The sequence below is a fragment of the Poecilia latipinna genome, unplaced genomic scaffold (genome assembly GCF_001443285.1).
Source record: "Poecilia latipinna isolate Pla-1442-1.1 unplaced genomic scaffold, P_latipinna-1.0 Scaffold1561, whole genome shotgun sequence".
In the NCBI taxonomy this organism is placed as follows: Eukaryota; Metazoa; Chordata; class Actinopteri; order Cyprinodontiformes; family Poeciliidae; genus Poecilia; species Poecilia latipinna.
Window position 1 is genome coordinate 31,950 of NW_015114177.1, and position 19,499 is coordinate 51,448.

Sequence of the window (19,499 nt, forward strand, 5' to 3'; positions counted from 1 at the left end):
GCCCAATTATGGGTTGTGTACTTGCATTGCACCCATGGCCCCCTTTAAAGTTGTTAGCATAGTGTGGGTTGAATGATTTTATTCTGGAGAACCACTGAACATCTCCCACAAATGTTAGTGGCAAACCTGTCCATGAACTCTGTTGCTCTGCCTCAAACTGCACCTTTTTCCAGCACTAACATGATGCACTTTCTTAAATGCAAGGAAATGTGTCAGAAGTGGGATTCGAACCCACGCCTCCATGGGAGACTGCAACCTTAACACAGCGCCTTAGACCGCTCGGCCATCCTGACATCATGCAGATCAGTCAATGTTGTCTTTGCTCTGAGAATCCACTTACACGTGAAAACCGCTTGGTTGATTGAGAGCTCTGCAAAGTGTCATTTTCTCTCTAACTATTGGGTTCATTTCAGTCTTTACATGTGTTAATACCAAAAGCAGAGTCAGTCAATTGGTCCTCCATTTCAACACCTTACTTACTTACACAAAATGTCCAGGAGTCGAGTTAAAACGACGACTCTGAGAGTGGAGTCCAGGCAAGTGAGAAAAGGTTTTTTGTCAGAAGTGGGATTTGAACCCACACCTCCATGGGAGACTGCAACCTTAACGCAGTGCCTTAGACCGCTCGGCCATCCTGGCTTCCATGAGCAGTGTGTCAGATGCCTTTGCATGCGGTATGCTCGAAGGGCGAACAACACGACGATTCAAGAAGGACTATGGACTATTTGCCCATAGCGAGAAGCAAAATTGTGGAAAAGTGTCTAACAACACTCCTCCTTGCTCTCATTGGTTGTTTTTGATGAGGAGTGGCACATTTCTTTATACGGCTATAACAGTACAAGGACGAGGTGGAGGAGCATGATCTTTTCACAGATTACCTTTCTTAAGCCATACTGTCACAACATGGTGATATTTTTCACAATTATTTTCAAAACATATTGTTTTTAAAAGTTACTGTACATACTGCAGCTTTAATCAAGGGTGTAAATTGAAGACTAAGTCTTATTTTACTGACATGTAAAAAATGAATTGAAAGAGAGTATTTTCTTTTTACTCTCATTGTCGATTGATGAGGGGGTGGTTAGATATGTAATATTTAGCTTTACTTTCTTAATCTTTACTGCAACTTTGGTTCTCATGTTTCAGAGGTTAGGGTAGCATAAAGGTCCTTTCTCCTACATATACTACAACTTCTCTGCCAGTCTGCCATTCGTCCAGTCTTTGACGAGCATCAAAACTGAGTGCAAATCGAGGGCATCGTCTTGTAAATGATTTCGTATAACCATGGCTATGAGATTTCAGTATATGTTTCTTGTTCTCCCCCCACCCCTTTAAACCATGTCCTTCACAATATGCAGTGTCTAGTCAATGAATGTAATGCACATCTCACCTAAAGTTAAATTCACTATTGGAACAGGAACAAAGGACAAGGCACAATTTATGATTTCATGGCATCTGCAACACACCTCCTGTTGAGTAGAATATATTAACTGAGCAAGTGTTCACGTTTTCATATCCTATAATCATAGTTTTAGGATATGTGATGGGGTTTTTACATGATATGCCAACATAAAGTGGTAGATATTTGTAAAGTGAAATGACAAGAAAGCATGGAGTTTCCCAAAAGGAAAGCTGAAAAGTGTGTCTCTCATTTAACCTCCTTGAGTCAATACTTTGTAGAACAACCTTTCCTTGCAAGTACAGAAGCCTATGTAGGTATCTAAATACTTCTACCAATTTTGGGTGAAGTAGTGACTTAGTGGGATGAGTAGTCATTTGACAAATAGCAAGAGGTCTGTTTCCCATGCTAACTGTCAATGTGCCTTTGAGGAAGCACCCAAAGGGACCCAAATTTGCCTAATGATCTGCATATGTTGGAAAACAGAGTTGTCAGTGTACTATAGCAGTTGAATGCATGCTCACTCAATTACCTGGTCTAGCATCAGACAATCTAGCATCAGAACTTGAGATATTTTGCAAAGAAGAATTGTCAAAAATGTCACTGAACAAAATGTAGAACATCTGGGGAAAAGCAGTTTTGTTGCCACAGATTCCCAATTTAATTTAGTTCTGGGCCTTGACTGATCCTTTCTAACACATGGAGATTTTTTCATTTTAACTATTTAATTGAAGCTATGGCTGCACGGTACATGTAAGTAAGTCACATTATTAGGGTGTGCATTATGACTACAAACCCCTGCACTGCAAATGCAAATTTGTGTTTAATTGAAAATAGTATGTTGACTTAAATTAGTTTTCATCAAATTGCTGTCAATATTCACTTTTAGTAAGTTACTTGGAATTTGTGATTGAAAATTTTCAACATGAGCTGGATTAATTTAGAAACAGTAATCATTTGATAACTGTGCTTTTATCCGGGTTGAAAATATGTTGACTCAATACTGCATGCATCCAAGTCCTGACAACTGCTTTACTTGATTTTTTTTTTTTCTTTTCTGGAGCCAGTAATTTATTTCACCTGACTCACAAAGAGAGACTAATCCTGGCATTTCCATGAACAGGAGCGCATTCACATAGCAGAACATCAGAACAACTCTCCATGTATCATTTTGTATTAAGTTATGCTAATTTTAGTTGCCAACAATAACAGTCTGTATTGTCAAAGACATGATTACCACTGTGTGTTGACCTATGATTAGGGATATCCCCACAGTCAACTATGTTAATGGGTTTTTTGGCCATTAATGCAATTAATTTCATTTTTAATTCATTTGCAAAAGTCCCAAGCCGGAACCTTTGTATCATGTTTCTGGTATTCCTGCAAGTCTGACATAAAAGTGATACCTGCAAACATCCTATATTTGTACCTTGACATTCCAAAATGTTATAGATTAGAATTTCAGGCTACTTTACAAGTGATGCAGTACCAAGTCAAACTGCATCACAGTTCAGAAAAATACAAAGAAATCACCATCTGCTTTCAAGCCATGGATCCCACAAGCCAGAGTATCTTTGTTATCCATCTGAGGAATTAACATACTGCAAGTGCATCTAAAGACAATACCATGTCAAATCCTCCACTTGAAGAAATTGTGAACATCTGTTGGATGTTTTACATTTAAGTGCATAGAGCAACGGTGTCCAAAGTCAGTCCTCCAAGGTTTTGTATGTCTTAGTTGCATCTCCGGTTCAACATACCTGAATTAAATCATTGTAATCAGTAGGCTTCTGCAGAACTTTGACATGCTGAGCAGGTAGTTGAACCATTTGAATGAGCTACATTGGAACAGAGTCACAACTAGAACTGGCAGAAAGCCAGCCCTTGAGGAATGGAGATGTACACCAATAGCATACAGGTTCAAATTGCTATGTTGTGGTGTGTTGTTTTCTAAAATACTTAATGCTAGGAAAGAAAAACACTTTCCTAAAGCAGAAATGATCCCTGCTGAAGTTTTGCAAAGACTTTTTCTTTTGGCAAGCACAAGGTGGGTTATAGACTTGTATGAATAAAATAAAGTAAAACAAAACAAAACATTCATACAGAGCGTCAAGAGTTACTTCAATTACTCATTATAGTTGGAACAATAGTTTTGGTGTAAAAAAACCTAAAGATGATTCTTTACAAACTTACTGTGATAGCCTGTTATATTGTGTAATGAATGGCATCCATGCTTCCAGTTCTTACAAGGTTTTCATCATGTTTATTAAAGGGACTGCAGTCCATGGTATCCAACAGCAATGATCTTTATATTTTAAATTTCATAACTGAACTGTCGTAAAATTGAGGCAAACTGTTTACTTTCTACATTTCCATTTGGTTTTTATGTGGATTCCATTTTTCTATGCTCCTTGTAAAAAATCCAAAATAACTTTTTTCCCCCAGAGAAGTGGAAAATGAAATACAAGAGTAGAAACTATGAAAGGTCTGATGATGACTCTTTGTTATTTTTTCCCCATTATTTAATTAATGACCGAGTCTAGTATTAAACCATCCAACCAATTACGTTCTATACTTGATTAATTCTATTCTAGTATGACAATTCAGTATGTCTAAAAAAATTGAAGAATTTGTCCATTGGACACCATGAGCGTTTTACCCTGTGTGCGTTCTGCCGGGGTTGCAGTGACCCTGCGTGTGCTTTTACAAGGTTTTTTTTTTGTGTGTGTGTGTGTGTGTGTGTGTGGTTTCGGAAACTCATGGTATGATGAGAAATTTACAGCCATTTGGAAAATGAAGAATGATAAATTAGTTTTCTATCCACAGGTCAATGGGGTATTCCCACTGTAAGCCTGTCCTCAGTGTTGGGAATGATGGCAGGCGTTTTGGCATCTACCATGGAATCCATTGGTGACTACTACGCCTGCGCTCGCTTGTCTGGTGCTCCTCCACCACCCATTCATGCCATCAACCGAGGCATCGCCGTTGAGGGCATGGGCTGCATCCTGGCCGCACTGTGGGGAACTGGGAATGGAACCACTTCCTACAGCCAAAATATCGCTGCACTTGGAATTACCAAGGTACACAGCTCTTGGGTGCCAGTTCAGCCTACTGTTGTGCAAAGCTAATGAAGATATGCCCAAAAACTTGAAATGATGATTACACTGAAAGGGATCATATTTTTCACATTTGACTTGTAAAAAGAAGAAATGAACACCCTGTTTAATTTTCCTTTCACTTCACAATTATGTAATACACTGTGTTGTACTATAAATTTGTGGTTGTTAAGTAACAAAATAGGAAAATCCTCAACTATTATAATTACTTCTGCAAGGCAATGTATGTTAAAGGGGCAGTATTGTGTAAAACTGAAGATTTTGAGCTTTAAATTATGTTACATTATTCCCTCATCAAAAGCATCCCTCATCAAGGTGTTGCCTTGATTCTTTCATGCATGTTTGAGAAATCCTTTGATGTCCCGTGGCAACCATTCTGCTGTGCAAAACACCTGGTTGGACCTAGCACCAATTTGGACGTGCAGCTTCTTCCTTGAGCTTCTTCAAGCTACCACAGAGGATCCCTCTGCTCCTGACTCCACCACTCAGCTCCTTCAGCCTTGCCAGCAGCAATAAGCAAACACCTGCACATCTGTTAAGCTCAGCGTACAAGCTACTTCTCAGTGAAACGCTGAAAAAAACATTGTTAAAGGGTTAATAGAGGAGCAATGTCACAATGACTTCCTGAAGGCTGAGCTTCAGAAAAAGGAGTCTTTAAAGTGACAGAGACCCAGTCTTAAGGCATTAAATTAGCAAGTAAAATATTTGATATATATAAAGCATTTTTATAACTGAAGTTTACAGTGCCATTTGGTAGCATAATCAAGTGACTGTGCCTGTAAAACACATAATACCGCCCCTTTAACAAGCTGCTGTAAACCTAATAGGTTCTGACTTACTTTTGATTGAAGACTTCTCACCTTCTGGCATCATAAAATTTAAGTTCAATTTCCTTAAATTATACATTAGAAACATTGTCTCATTTTGTTGAGGGGATGGCCTGATGTCTAAAAGCGGACAGCACAGTTGATTTGTGAAACCTGTTCTCTAGTGAACGCATCACCTTTAGAAACATCAACATTCCTGCTTTTTGGACACTTGCCGAGTGAATCACAAAGTACATTTGGCACCGTAAAATTTAACTGCTAACTGAAACTTTAACAAGAGTCTTCATTTCTGTCTTTGAAGTAGCGCTGGTTTATTCAAATATAAAAAAGCAAGCAGAGCTTCACCTGATACATGTGGTCACATCCTAAACCAGCGCACTCATCACGCATACATCATGTTGTGTGACACACTGTCCTGCTTTCTGAAGCCAGTACACTTAAACAGTGAGTTCACTCATGTGACAGGTAGGAAATTCATTACTGTTATCTGTTCAGGCCTGCCAAACAAATATGAGGAAAGGAAATAGAAATGTTGAGTGCGTGTCTAAGTAGGTAGTTGGAATGTGAGTCTGTTGTGAGCTTCTACTGCACCGATCAAATCTGCTGGTAATCCATCTCCTGTCAAGTATAACTCAGCTATTGTAAGTTTTCTATAAACAGGGTGAGGCCAATGTGATCTGTGACGCGAGTGAAGCAAAAAAGTATTTCCAGTGCAGTTCTAGAAAATACAACACTTTCAATAAAACCAAAATCCACCTCGTCTTAGTGCCAAAACTTTTTATCATAAAACGAGTTGTTTTTTTAAAATTGTTGTATTTACATTAAGCAAATTTATTTTTGAAATTGTCAAATTGCAAAATTAAATCATCATTCGAAAAGCAGCTACAGTTGTTAAAGAGATTGGAGCAAAACATTATGCATTTTGCTCCAAAACATCTAATGTGTGTGCCACAATATGTGGATGCATGCCCATGTACTGCAACATAGGTATGCAATACCATGTTGCATATGTGCAACATGGTATTTCACTAAGCTGAGATCTAATGACTGTCGAGAACCTTTCTGTACTTTGTCTTGGATTTTTCCAGTTGAGCTTGATTTCTCATGATTAATTTCAACTGGGCCAATCAGCGAACAGAAGTAGAATTTGTTAATGGTGATGCTGAGTTTCTGCACTGTTTCAAAATTATAGTTTGGCCGCAGTTTTTGCAAAGTCAGCGAAGAAAGTGAACAAAGCCGTTCAGTCCATGCTGGCCACGCTTCCAAATATTCAACAATTAAAGTCAGACCAAGAGGAATGTTTAAACCATACATTTCCAAATATAATCAGGGTTGCCAAGTATCTTCATTTTCATTGCTTCATCTCAGGTTGGCAGCCGTCTCGTCCTTCAGACAACAGGAGTTTTGATGATTGCCCTGGGCGTCTTTGGGAAGTTTGGAGCAGTTTTTATCACCATCCCGGACCCAGTCATTGGAGGAATGTTTCTTGTCATGTTTGGCATGATTGCAGCTGTGGGGATATCCAACCTTCAGGTAAACACATTAAGTTGTTTTTTTTTGTTTGTGTTTTACAGACGCTTTACAAGCTGATTCTACACTGTATTGACTCGGGGGTGGCTAAATATTTATGCATACAACACCAACACTTTTTAAAGAAAAAAAAATCATAATTTTCCACCACCTAATTTTATTTGTTTTAAGAACTTCTTTTACAAAATTAATTTTTGTATTTAGGCCTGAATTGCCTCTGGGAATCAATAAATGAACACCTCTTTTCAAAGCAATGTTCACAATAACTATCTATCCAATCAGAATGAGCTTCAACTATTTTGTAAAGTCAAATCAAGTTTTTGTATATCACAAGGTATTTTGAAATGCTTTACATGATACAAATTTTTTACTGATTATGAAACAAGCAACATTAAAATTGTCAAATGCTATCATCAAAAATAATTGTCAACAAATATTTTTGATCAATGTTCCAGTCAAAGGCAACTCTAGACAGGTGAATTTTTATCCTTGATTTAAAGGAACTAAGTGTTTCATCTGTTTTGAATTTTTTTGAAAGTTTATTACAGATTAGTGGAGTATAGAAACTGCTTCTCCAAGTTCGCTTTTCATTTTGGGGATACAAAATAGACTTGAACCAGAAGACCTGAGTTTTCTGGAAGGTTGACATGACAACATCAGGACTGTAATGTATTTTGGTGCTAAGCCATTCAGTGATTTATGAACTAATGAAAGTATTTTAGTCTATTCTCTGAGCTACAAGGTGCCAGTGTTAGAACTTTAGAACTTTGCGATGTGCTCTATCTTCCTGGTTGTAGTGAGAATGCCAGCAGCAGGACTCTGGATCATGTGGCGCAACTAAAGATAAAGACTTGGATGAGTTTCTCTTTATCTTGCTGGGTCTTTAGTCCTTTAATCCTATCCTCCTGACTACCAGGAAAAAAAGATGTTGTCCAATCACCATTTTTTTTAAATCCCACAGTCTTTGTAAGGTAATAAAAGGTTTTATGCACTTACTTTGTCTCTTCCCATAAAATGTGTTATTACTGATGAACGCCATTTTTATGAATTAGAAAAAGGTACGTACAAAAGTTCCACCCCTTCACATGTGGTATCATTGAAAAGCCCTAAATGTCCTCTCCAGATACCAAAAGGAATTAATTCAGTAGAATGCAGGGGGTGGGAGATATTCAAGTCTAGAAATGTCCTCTACAGAGGACAAAAATGAACTACTGGTAGTCAGGAGACTATAAATGTTGTTCAGGTGATAGAATCCCCCTGATTTCAGGCTTGATTGATAGTATCTAGCTACAAAATCTGAAGTTGCATGCTGATCATTCCTCTATTGGTCCAAAGATAATAGTCTCAGTTTTATTTATGTTTCGTTTATGTTCAGCTGAAGAAAGCAAAGACACCTCCACACATTGATTTGTTCTAAAGATCTGTTCAGTACATGGACAGGTTCGGAGTCGTTTGATGACATTGTAATGTAGAGCTGTATATCATCTGCATAGCTATGGTAGCTAATGTTATGACTTGTTAAAATCTGAGCTAGCTGGAACCTTGGGATACCCTACATGCGACTTCTGTGTGTCCCAATGAAAAGTTACCTTTTGACACCAAGTCCCTGTTTATTAGCTAAAACCCAAACCAGTCAACTACATGTGCAAAACTGATGTACCAAAAGACTTAGAGGTCTAATGGCAGAAAAATGTGCTTCATGAGTATTGAATCTGGAGGGCTTAGCGTAAATACGCTCCACATGGTTTACAGATTTTTACCTGGAATACCAAGTGTTATAAACTTTGCATTTTCTTCCACCTCTCAATTAATTGTGTGCTTCTTTTTATTTGTTGCATAAAAAAATGTTAAAAGGTTTCGGAAAGATTTTCTATCAGAAATGGCTCCTATCAAGTTTCAACGTGTTAACTGAGGTCTTTAGTTTTAATAGCAAGCTTAATTATATGTTGCTCTTTCCTTCTCCGCTATAGACAAGTTAATATGAGATCTGGCAGAACATTTGTTGAAACTGAAAAATATTGGAGTGCTCAAATAATAAATAACAACTATGTGCTGGTTTTATTTGCGTTAGACTATAACTGTTTGGCTGGATCATAGAGGTCTCACGCTGCTTTTTAAGAAATGTTAAAGAAAACAAGCAGCAGGGAGTCCAGGGAAGCTTTTGCAAGAAAGTAACACCCAGAACATAGAAATCTCCACTTTGCTCTCGCAAAGCACTGACTCACCATCTCATTAGTGTTTGAAGTCCCACCCCAATGAGGTATTTTTCCTTTAAAGAATTTCTTTTATCAGTCTTTGTAAAATAGTTGAAACTTTATACGTTTTGGCTCCTTTTTTTATTCATCCAACAACTGTTTTGTTTGCATTGAACGACTACAGCTCCCTCGAGTCAAAGTTATACGTAGCAAAACCTGGAGGGAGCTGCAGTTCAGTGTACCATTTACACAATGCCTGGTTGCAATATCAAAGTATTCAGATTTAGCATTGAACTGACACCTTGGTATTGTATTTCAGTTTTTAAGCAAATGGAAAAACACACAAGGGCCCAATGCAGATGGAACAGATATAAAGTTTCCGTGTGCATTTGTCTTAACCTGCTGCTATTCATGTTGAGTACTGACAATTTTGTGTCATGGGAAAATAAAGATTCTTGCTTGTTTCCTCCCACCTCCTTCTCTTTAGCATGTTGATCTCAACTCTTCCCGCAACCTCCTCATCCTTGGTTTTTCTACCTTCAGTGGACTTGTGCTTCCTACCTGGTTTCATTCCAATCCAGGCATCATTGACACAGGTAAAGTTACCATAGACTCTCTTTTAAAAGCTTTTCAGGTTGAAAAACATTACAACAAAAAATAATAATTACCCCCAATAAAGTGCATTTATGCACATCTCCTACACCTTTGTATGTTATGCCTAGTCCACATGTAGCCAGATATCTGGGAAGTCAAATAAATTTTTATTTCTTTTTTTTTTTCCTTTCAGCCACATAAAAACTTTGTTTAATTTCACAAACAACAGTTATTTATAACAACTCCAACCAAAGAGGAGATTTGAGAAAAGTCTGTTTTAGTGCTGGTGTGTATACACAGAAAACCTGAGATTTAGGGGGTCGTGCATTACAAATTTGCAACAAATAATTCGGCAATATATTTTATATTCTAATATGCTACTTAAAATCAATTTAACCTACATAGATTTCCTCACAAATGAACCTCTTGGCTAAATGTCTCATTCCTAACAGAAAGTTGTGGTTATTTTGAAACAAAAGGTCTTTTTTCTATCGACTCCTTTATGAAGGCCAGGTTGGAGGTAGATGCAACTATTAGCTTTGGTTTCACCAGATTCTCCACCCTGAGCTGGATAGTTCTGCAACTTCACCAGAATTATGATGGGCTTTTTGGCTCCTTCTTTAATAATGAATTAAGGCCTGTAGGTTCTGATTTCTTCTTTTACAAGATGTTGGAAGAATAAAACCCTTTCAGGATTTGACAAAGTTCATAAGAACACAAGTGGATAACTTTGCTGAATCCTAATAAGTTCTTCCCACTGCAGCACTGTAGTAAATGTAGTGAATGTTTGCCTTTTGTGGCTTCTTGTCTTGCTAATTTTCATGTTGTGTGTTGCTTTGCTTTGTGCGTTGAAGTGTTTCCATTGCAGTTTTGCAAAATATACCTATTTCAGTTCAACTGAAAAACCTCCTCATCTTAGCACAAAAACGTTTTACCGAAAAACATGTTTTTTTGAAATTTCCGTGTTGCAATTATCAAATTTATTTTGGTACTTTCAATTTGCACAATTTTATGCTTATGCAAGAATTGCAGGTAGTGAGACAAGTTGTTGTACTGGATTTTATTTGGGGGGTACCAGTTTAGTTTGTCAATAAAATGTGTAAACCATGCGTATGTTCCTACTTTCTGCTGCACTTTTGCTTAAAATCATAATAAAATACATTGCAATTTGTTGGTTGTAATGTGACAAAATTTGCTAAGAAAACTTTCACAGAACAAAGTAACAACCAGCACGCCGTTTTATTTTTTAAATGTTTTTTTCTCATTTAACCATGTGTGTTCTATACCTGTGTTAAATTGACAGGTTGTAAGATCATAACTTGCTGTATTAGCTTGTCAGGATGAAGGACTGTTTGACAAATTGTGCCAACAACTTACTGGCTTATCATTTAGGAACTACCATATTTTCATCACTGGTTTATCAGTATCAGCAAGACTGCTATGCTTGAATGACATTTACTGTATCTGGTTGTTGTTGTTGTTGTGTAGCTCTCCCATGAGAAGTAGCCCTTGTTGGTGCCCGTGTTCTTTGGTATGCATCCTGAAGCAGTCACGGTCGTTGGCTAAAGTGAAACCACCATCTGATTAATTAAAGATAATAGCTTTGATTTGCCAAAAAAAATAACATTTGTCAGGCTGATGACTGAAAATATTAGTGTTCTCCCATTGTGTTTCGACTTTCAGATTACACTTGAAAAGATGGGAGCGGTTCTGCCAGCCTAAGCTTCTAAAGGGAAGGTGTTGCCAAATCCCAGAGGCCCCAGATGGCTAACAGTTTATCATTAGCCTTCAGCCTGGATTTCCAAGTGACAAGGACAGAGTTTACTGTTGTCTTACCTGAACAGATCTAAATATGTTGTTGTTTTTCCATCATTTTTCTACTGCTGTCAGACTCAACAGAGGGAGTAGATGGATTTAGTTTGTTGCTTGTTCGGTCAGGCCAAACCAATCAGATGGGTTCCATTGGCATGTAAGGACCAGTTCAGCCTGCTGGGGGCAATGCTGTGTCTTCTATGCTCTTGATCCTTGATTCCTCTCAGATTTTGTACTCTTTGGCTTGTGTCTTGTTAGGGTCTGGGTATGGAGGAATTTTTTTTTGTTTTGTTTTGTTTTCCAAGCTTCCCAGCACAACCAGATGAACTGAACAAGCTTTATTAGCCCCCACAAGGTGTGCCCACTGTGGGTGAGACTGTGAAAGAAAAAACATACAAGCTTAAAGAAGACGACAGATGAAATAAAAAGCGGATCACAGGGGATGTTTTATACTCTGGAACATTAGTGACCCTTTCTGTTAATGCGTTTAACCATCTAACTAGATAATTGTAGGTAAAGCTGGTCTGCTGTGCTACTCATATATGTGTGGGCTGGTGGAAGCATAAGCAGAATGACATAAGTGGTGCAACGGGTCAAAGGCGAGAATTAAACTGTTGAGGTGACAGGTGAGCATTGTAACCTATGCCCAGGGTCTAATCTGGGTTAAGTCCAGGTTAACTGGTACCTCTGGGTTGTTTGTGTGTACCAGTGTCCACAAATGGTGGTGGCTGTGGGTAGTGTCTTTGCTGCTTTGCAAGAGAGAGACAGAGACTCCAAAAAGATGAAGAGACAAAACATCAGGAGGAAATTAAAGTAGACTTCTAGGTGTAGGAACTAGTCAATGAGTCTTTTGTTGCACTTTTAGTTCAGTGCAGCTAATCCCAATATCATTTGCGCCACTGGGTGTAAATAATAAGACATAATAAGAATTTTTTTTTTTAATTCAATCTACATGTTTCTTGTGAGTGAAGTCATATCCATGTTTTTGAGTGACCAAGATTGAGTTAGATCTGATTGAAAGGGGGTTTGAAGATTAGGGCATGGACTTTTCAACCTCATAGACTTAAAGCCTTAAAGACTTAAACCTCATAGACCAAAGATGAATTTTCAAAAAGTGAAAGCATAGGGGTAAAATTGCTCAAGAATTGTAAATAAAACATCAAAAGACATTTTTTTAAACTTCCTTTATGGTGTTTATGTTAAGTTTTTAGAAACTTAACATAAATCTCAGTTCACATAAGAAAAATTGTCTTGTGGTTGGTGATATGGCCTTCAGGTTTTATCACTATTTTGTGGTACTGTTTTGATAACAATAAACAAAACAGTTCTTAGTCAACTGTTTGACTGTGACTGCATGACACAACATTCATACCCCCACAAATACTAGTCTTGAAAAAAATTCCCATTTTTAATACGCTTCTTTAGCACATCATTAATATAAAGAAGGGTGATTTATATCCATAATCTGCACACTGTAACTTAATTTAACTATATTTTCATATTTATTAGTATTGTTGATACTCTCATTGAATAAACAGTGGAGAAAATCATAAAAAAAGAAATAATCTGAACAATACATGCAGTTTTTTGAACTTCATTAATAGGAATTTATTGTTACAACGATAAATCAAAATTTTTATCACAATACGAAATTTATCATGATAAATAATAAACAATACGATAAATTCCCACCCGTACGGTATCTATACCCCTGTGTACTTATACAGGGGTATAGATATGGCCTCAGCCAGAAAAACACATCAATCCAGTTGAAATAGACGGGGAGAAAATGTGCAATGAGTTGAAGACGTCAAAACCACGTCAGTCGCAGGCTGTTAGCTGCTCTTGATGCTATGTCGACTGGTTTTAATGAGACCATTTGTGGTGGCCCTCTATGAAGGCATTGTCAAAAGAGCAATCCCAAAGATTAAACAGTTCTTCTATGCAGACATAAGACTTTGATCCTATAAGTCATGTGATGCGAGTGTCTCCAAGGGAAGTGCTAATCCAGAGTCATCACTGGACATAAAGGCTTGTCTGGTTTTCTCAGGTCTAGGCTGCTTACCTCCCAAATCCTCTTGGCTGGCCCCCATGACAGTGGCTGTAATCTGCCCGGATCAAATAAAGCACCCTTCTCTAGAGTCTTTCTCTAGCTTCAACACTCAGCTGATTTGTCCGCACAACAAGATCGAGGCCTCTCGATGCTCTTTGTAAACAAATCGTCGCCTGTTCCAGACATTCTTAAAACTACCGGCTGTGTGAGTTCCAGTAAGCTCAGCAGGTACCATGAACTTTTGACTGGCATCTCTCTGGGCAGGAGAATTTCCTGTTTGCGTGTGTGTGTGTGTGTGTGTGTGTGAGCTTGCTTGGGCATGCTGGCGTGTGTGTGTGTGTGTCTTGGGTTAACCAAACAAGAGTGCGTTCAGATTAAAACTACGTCAGTGCTGTTTTCAGTTCTTGATTCAATTCGATACAACTACATTAGGAGGTTTATTGCCGGAGGGAAGTTATGAAACCAGGGCATCCAACATGCTGGCATTCGCACTCAATAGTCCTCTGTGTTTACCCTTATGCTGGTGGTCAAACATGCCACATAAAAGGCCAACACTGACTGAGAAATTCAGTACTCAAGGGTCTGGTGACAACAAAGGGTTCCCTTTTACCACCAGAAGACCTTCTTGACGTCTCTGATTTTTAATGCTTGAAGACCTCAGTCTTCTGGTGATGTATTTTTTTTTCCTTGAATCTATCATTCTTCAATCAGTCCTGCCATGTTACCTTCTTAAAGCTGCACTATGTAACTTTGACAAAAATATGGTTCTCACATATTTTTTTTCAAATTGTCACCATGTAGTGACAGTATGGTATGACACAGATAATCTGTGAAAAGATGGAGCTCCTCCACCTCCTCTCAGAGCTCCTGTTACCGTTTTGGATAGATGTACCGCTCCCATTCAAAAAACAACCAATCAGAGCTCTGAGAAAGGTCTTAGTGCTGTCACTGAACCACTGTACATACACATACATCTCAATGTGCTAATGGCAGAGAAACAACTTACCATCACAGAAAATCTGTTTATCTGCCATCACCGGTAGCCATGCTAGCTAGGCTTAGCATTTGTGTATGGAAACCTTTAAACTAAGGCTTTTTTTTTTCCAGTGTAAGCATTCATTCTTACTGAGGTTAACCCTCCAGCCAAATACAGTAAATCTGGTAAATAAAAAAAAACACTTCAGCTAAGCCAAACATGATTTTGCTGATACCTACTCATCAGTGCAATGAAGCCATAACCACAAAACTATCAGCTGGAAGAAGGGTGTAAAAAATATTCCACACCATATTAGGATTTTACAAATTTCTGAAGCAAGAAGTACAAAACAGATATCTTTTTTTATTTAAACACTAAGTTTTGCTAAAATATTCCAAAGTCATGTGGGAGAATATGCTCTAAACTGGGAATTTTAGACCACAATTGTAAAATATGTGTAACACCAAACACCAGTGAGTATCGCCCAAACAACACCAAAACCACAGTGAACATGGTGGTGATAACATCATGTTCTGTGGGTTTTTTTTCTTCAGACAAAATTTAATTTTATTATTTTTTGGCCTGCATAGATGAACTTGTGACACCACATATCACAGCCTTTTGTGTTTTATCATCAAAGGTTTTGGGCTCATTGAACCTTCAATGTGGCTTACAGAGCCAAAATCCACATGTGTCTTCTGGAAAGCTGATGAGCAATTTGTAACTTTGGGAATGATCTAACCAGAGTCAAAATTCTGAAGGGAGCTGGGGAGAAGAGATGTGCTAACAATCTATGATGATCAAAGTGAATGTTGAAATTAAACCTGAAGATTTTCCTACACAGAGTTAGTGTTAGTATGCAATCGGGTGTGCACACTTTTTGTTTTTTATTTTAGAGATTTGTTTTTCATTATAATTGCCACAGTATATATGCAACATTAATTGTTGGAAAACATTTGGAAATTACTTATCACGTTCTCAGCTTTTTAAAGCTCTACACCCTGGAATTTTAACAAGAGTGTGTGGCCACTGGACTGTTCCAAGTTTCAGAAAAAAACATTCTTCTCTCCCCTTTTTTGATGGATTTATTTATTCCTGGACCTTAATTTAGTTTTTCTTGGCAATGATGAAGACATTCATTTCCAAGATTAAGGCTTGAACAAATACTAGAAAGGTTAATTGGAATTTTGTTTGTGGCACCTCCAGATTTGGAAAAAAAGGAGCTTTTGAGAATAGGCCGTTCCAATAAAAACATATCAGTTAAGTTTTTCAGCCGAGTAACTGACACACAGATTTATAAAGTGAAATGCTGTGGGATTTCTTTAATGTCCTTTTTTTGTTTTGTTTTGGTTTCTTTTTGACGCTTTAATCACCCACTCAGGAAATATCCCCATCCCGTACGCTCACGTTCTCACAGGAAAGTAAGCAGCCATTCAGTCCTCCAACAGTTTATTTTTTTTATCCCTTTCATAATCTTCATCTACTATCAGCTTAAATTTTGTTTTTCTCATTAGCTCTCAATGGTTAGCTCATGAGAGCTTTAATGGTAAATAAAGAAAACGGATACAATCTTAAGTTTACATTTTGAATTGAAGTTCTGGATAAATTTTGAATTTGAACCATTCTTTCTCCAGGGAGGAATGATTGTGATAATGATTTTTAAAAGAAATAATTAAGTCTACATATTTTAATTTACTGCTTGATCTACTGTTTGTTTTAGCTAACAGTAAATTAGCTAAAACAATTTAGCTAACTGACTGTTAAATTTGTTAAGTTTAATGTATTTAGCTAAATGTTACAATTGTATATGCTGGTACAATTTTACATATATGTGCTGTACATGTATTATACATTATACATGTATTTACATACATCAATGTAAATGACTTTCCAAGTCACACTGAAAAGTGACAAGGGCAGAATCTATTGACGGGAATTCTTAGGCACTTTACAATTTGATTCGATTCAGTAGGCTACGATGCGATTATAAATCAGATGCTGGTGTAACATGACAGAAATGTCACCAGTATATATATATATATATATATATATATATATATATATATATATATATATATATATATATTTCCCACACAATTAATTGGAACTTCAAAGAGAACATGTCCTGATCCAAATTATTGACCAGAAACTCATCACTGAGAAGAAACAAGCTAGTGTTAGCATGCTAGCTACTAGCCTACTGTTTAAACACCTCCCAGATGTTCTGAGCAGAGCAATATCTGTGTTAATTTCTGGTCCAATTTATAGGTGTTAAATTACGAGGTCAAATTTATTTGGAGTCATATTTGATTTATGCAGCATTTTTATAACAAGGGAAGGAAACATGGTTACTTTATTGTGCTTTAAAATTATTCTATATGGCTGAAATTCATATAATACTGTCCCTTTAAAAGAATAGTTCAAAGAAGAGTGGGCTTAAACTGTTCAACTTTGAACATAAAAGGGAGTTTGTTTGTTTGTTTGTTTGTTTTCCTGTAATGAGCTTACCATTTGAAAACTGCATATTAAATAAGTGAAAAAAGAAATGCCAACAAAAATCTCTACTTTTTCATGGAATTATTGTTGTTTCAGAAACTTAAACTTAATTGACCAAGACCTTTGACATTTATACGGTTCAAGATACACCACAATCTTTTTAAAGGTGCTTAACCTTTTTTTATTCCCTACTAAAGGAATAAAAGAGCTGGACCAGGTGATCACAGTGCTGTTCACAACACATATGTTCATCGGTGGATTTTTTGGGTTTCTTCTTGATAATACGATTCCAGGTAGAGAAAAAACATATAAAACATCAAATTGTTACTAAGTTCATTGTTGCTGCCAGCTTACCCATTCTTCTCTTTTTAGGCACGGACAAAGAAAGAGGCATCAAGAGCTGGCAGGATAAAGTGCAAGAGGACGGCTTAAATTCCTCTGATTTGTCATGCTACGACATCCCGTTCTGTAACAGTTTTCTGAAAAGGTTTAAATGTTTCCAGTATCTACCATTTCTGCCGACTTACAAAACCTCAAATGAAAGAGCGTCAACATGAAGAAGTGGAAACTTCCAATATTAATCCCAGAATCCTAAATGAAGCCACAAATGTTGTTTTTACCATTGAGTCTCACTGTGAGGTGATGGTGCTTTTATAAGACCTAACCTTTATGTTGAACTAATAAAGTAAAATGTGAGTTGTCTATTTTTTTAATAAATATTTGGTTTGACTTTGTTGTAGAAATTAAAGTATTTGACTTCATTTGCATTGATCTGTGAGTTATTCCCAAAATAAACCAATTTCTCATCTGATTATTACTACCTCATCATTAATACTAGCTTACTGAATAGGAAGGATTTAAAAAAAATATGTGTCTTAAGTTCATATACAACTGTATATTAATGTGAAAGTTACATTTTAATGGCAATGTTTAAGAGCTCAACATTTTAAAGCGACTTTGCTTTTAATAACTTCTGTTCTAATACTCCTGAACTGTGATAATAAAGAGTTGTTCAGATTCAATAAATAACTTTTGAAGATCGAATGGCATACAGTAATAAGGCTCACAACTTGGTAAGGAATCACATTACTGTGTTTTACATTGGAAAACCATGAAACAGTCCTTAGAGCCTGATGATCAACTTTATCAACACATACTAAAGAGAAATATTTCAAGATTTATTTTTTTTATTGTGATAATTGTGGCTTATAAATGAAAAATGAGAATCAATTTATGTTACTTCAGATCAATAAAAAATATTGATATAACTATATATATATATATAGTTATATATATATATATATATATATATATATATATATATATATATATATATATTAAACAGTTATTCCTTGTGCATGAATTTTTAAATCTGTGCACAATCTTGATTCCATCCTCAATACACTCCTTGTGAAGCTCCGTAATCCTCTTGAATGAATTTTGTTCGACTGTCCTCTCAAGATTGTTTTTTATCCCTGTTGCTGCTGCACATTTCTCTATCACAGTTCTTCCTTCCACTCAACTTTCTGACTCGGTAAACCTTTGCAGGTGTTTTGAGTTAATCTGCGGATTAGGATGCGACATTATGAGTTTTCAATATTTAACTTTTGGTCAATTTTCTAATTTTCTGAGACTAAATTTTGGGTTTTAACTTGCAAGTCGTAATCATCAAAATGACAAGAAATAAAGGCTTGAAATAAATTTGTATATATGTGAAGTCTATGAGTTTGGAACAGACCATTAGAACAGCGTATTAGGGGCATTGTAGATGGATTAAAGAGAGTAAATTTCTGCCAAAAATGTATCTTTGTTTTTTTGAAAATACATGGATATTTCTGATATTTTTGTTTTGTTTTTGTTTTTTTGCAAACTTTCACATTTCAAACCCAGAAATTTCCATATTTCAGTCTTATTTTTTTCCATCAAATTTTTGACTTTGCAAACTTGGAATGTTCTTTTCTAGATTTTTCTGCAATGGTCCTGATACACCATCATAAGATATTCTTACAGCTTCTCATAGTTAAAGTTAACCTCAACTAAATTATGGGCAATAATTATGGTTATCTCGCTTGATTTAGACAGTATTTTTGTGTACGTAGAACAAGTCTTAGATCTTTTAGTTCTACCTATGCCCAATGGGGTCAAAAATAAAAGTGTTTTATGATTTTCTTGACGGTTTTTATGTCAACAGTGACAGCTACTGGAACTTGTAATTATTGTTTGAAACCTCCAAAAAACACTGAAAACTGGTGCATTTACAGTTAACTGAGCTGGGATTATATGCAACGAACCAACTGTACACTCTGCTTTACTGATCCATGAGCTGAAAGCCGCCGTTTTGCTCATCACTGATGTCTTTGCTCTGAATACCTCAGGTTGAAGTATTTTTTAAACAATATTAGATCAGTTACAGTCAGGATTATGACTGCGGAGGAGGTTAAGGGGGTTAACGTAAATGCTAAGATTAGGCACTCGAGCTAAAGGTGAGGTTTAGTCCCTGG

General features: G+C 36.7%; 1 protein-coding gene and 2 non-coding genes across 4 annotated transcripts in view; 1 reads left to right on the forward strand and 2 right to left on the reverse strand.

Annotated features, from left to right (window-relative positions):
• The window catches only part of LOC106963638 (solute carrier family 23 member 2), a 38,356-nt gene extending 20,567 nt beyond the window's left edge, over positions 1–17,789 (forward strand). For both annotated transcript variants that reach the window (XM_015058661.1, XM_015058662.1), the window contains 5 exons: positions 4,226–4,479; positions 6,711–6,875; positions 9,555–9,663; positions 17,196–17,291; positions 17,371–17,789. In XM_015058661.1, coding sequence (XP_014914147.1) covers positions 4,226–4,479; positions 6,711–6,875; positions 9,555–9,663; positions 17,196–17,291; positions 17,371–17,555 — 809 coding nt within the window. In that variant the 3' untranslated portion in view covers positions 17,556–17,789. The remainder of the gene's footprint in view (positions 1–4,225; positions 4,480–6,710; positions 6,876–9,554; positions 9,664–17,195; positions 17,292–17,370) is intronic.
• On the reverse strand, positions 211–293 carry trnal-aag (transfer RNA leucine (anticodon AAG)). The gene has a single exon. It is a non-coding gene; the product is annotated as a tRNA-Leu (tRNA).
• Positions 557–639, reverse strand: trnal-aag (transfer RNA leucine (anticodon AAG)). The gene has a single exon. It is a non-coding gene; the product is annotated as a tRNA-Leu (tRNA).
• Positions 17,790–19,499: the final 1,710 nt, after the last annotated feature.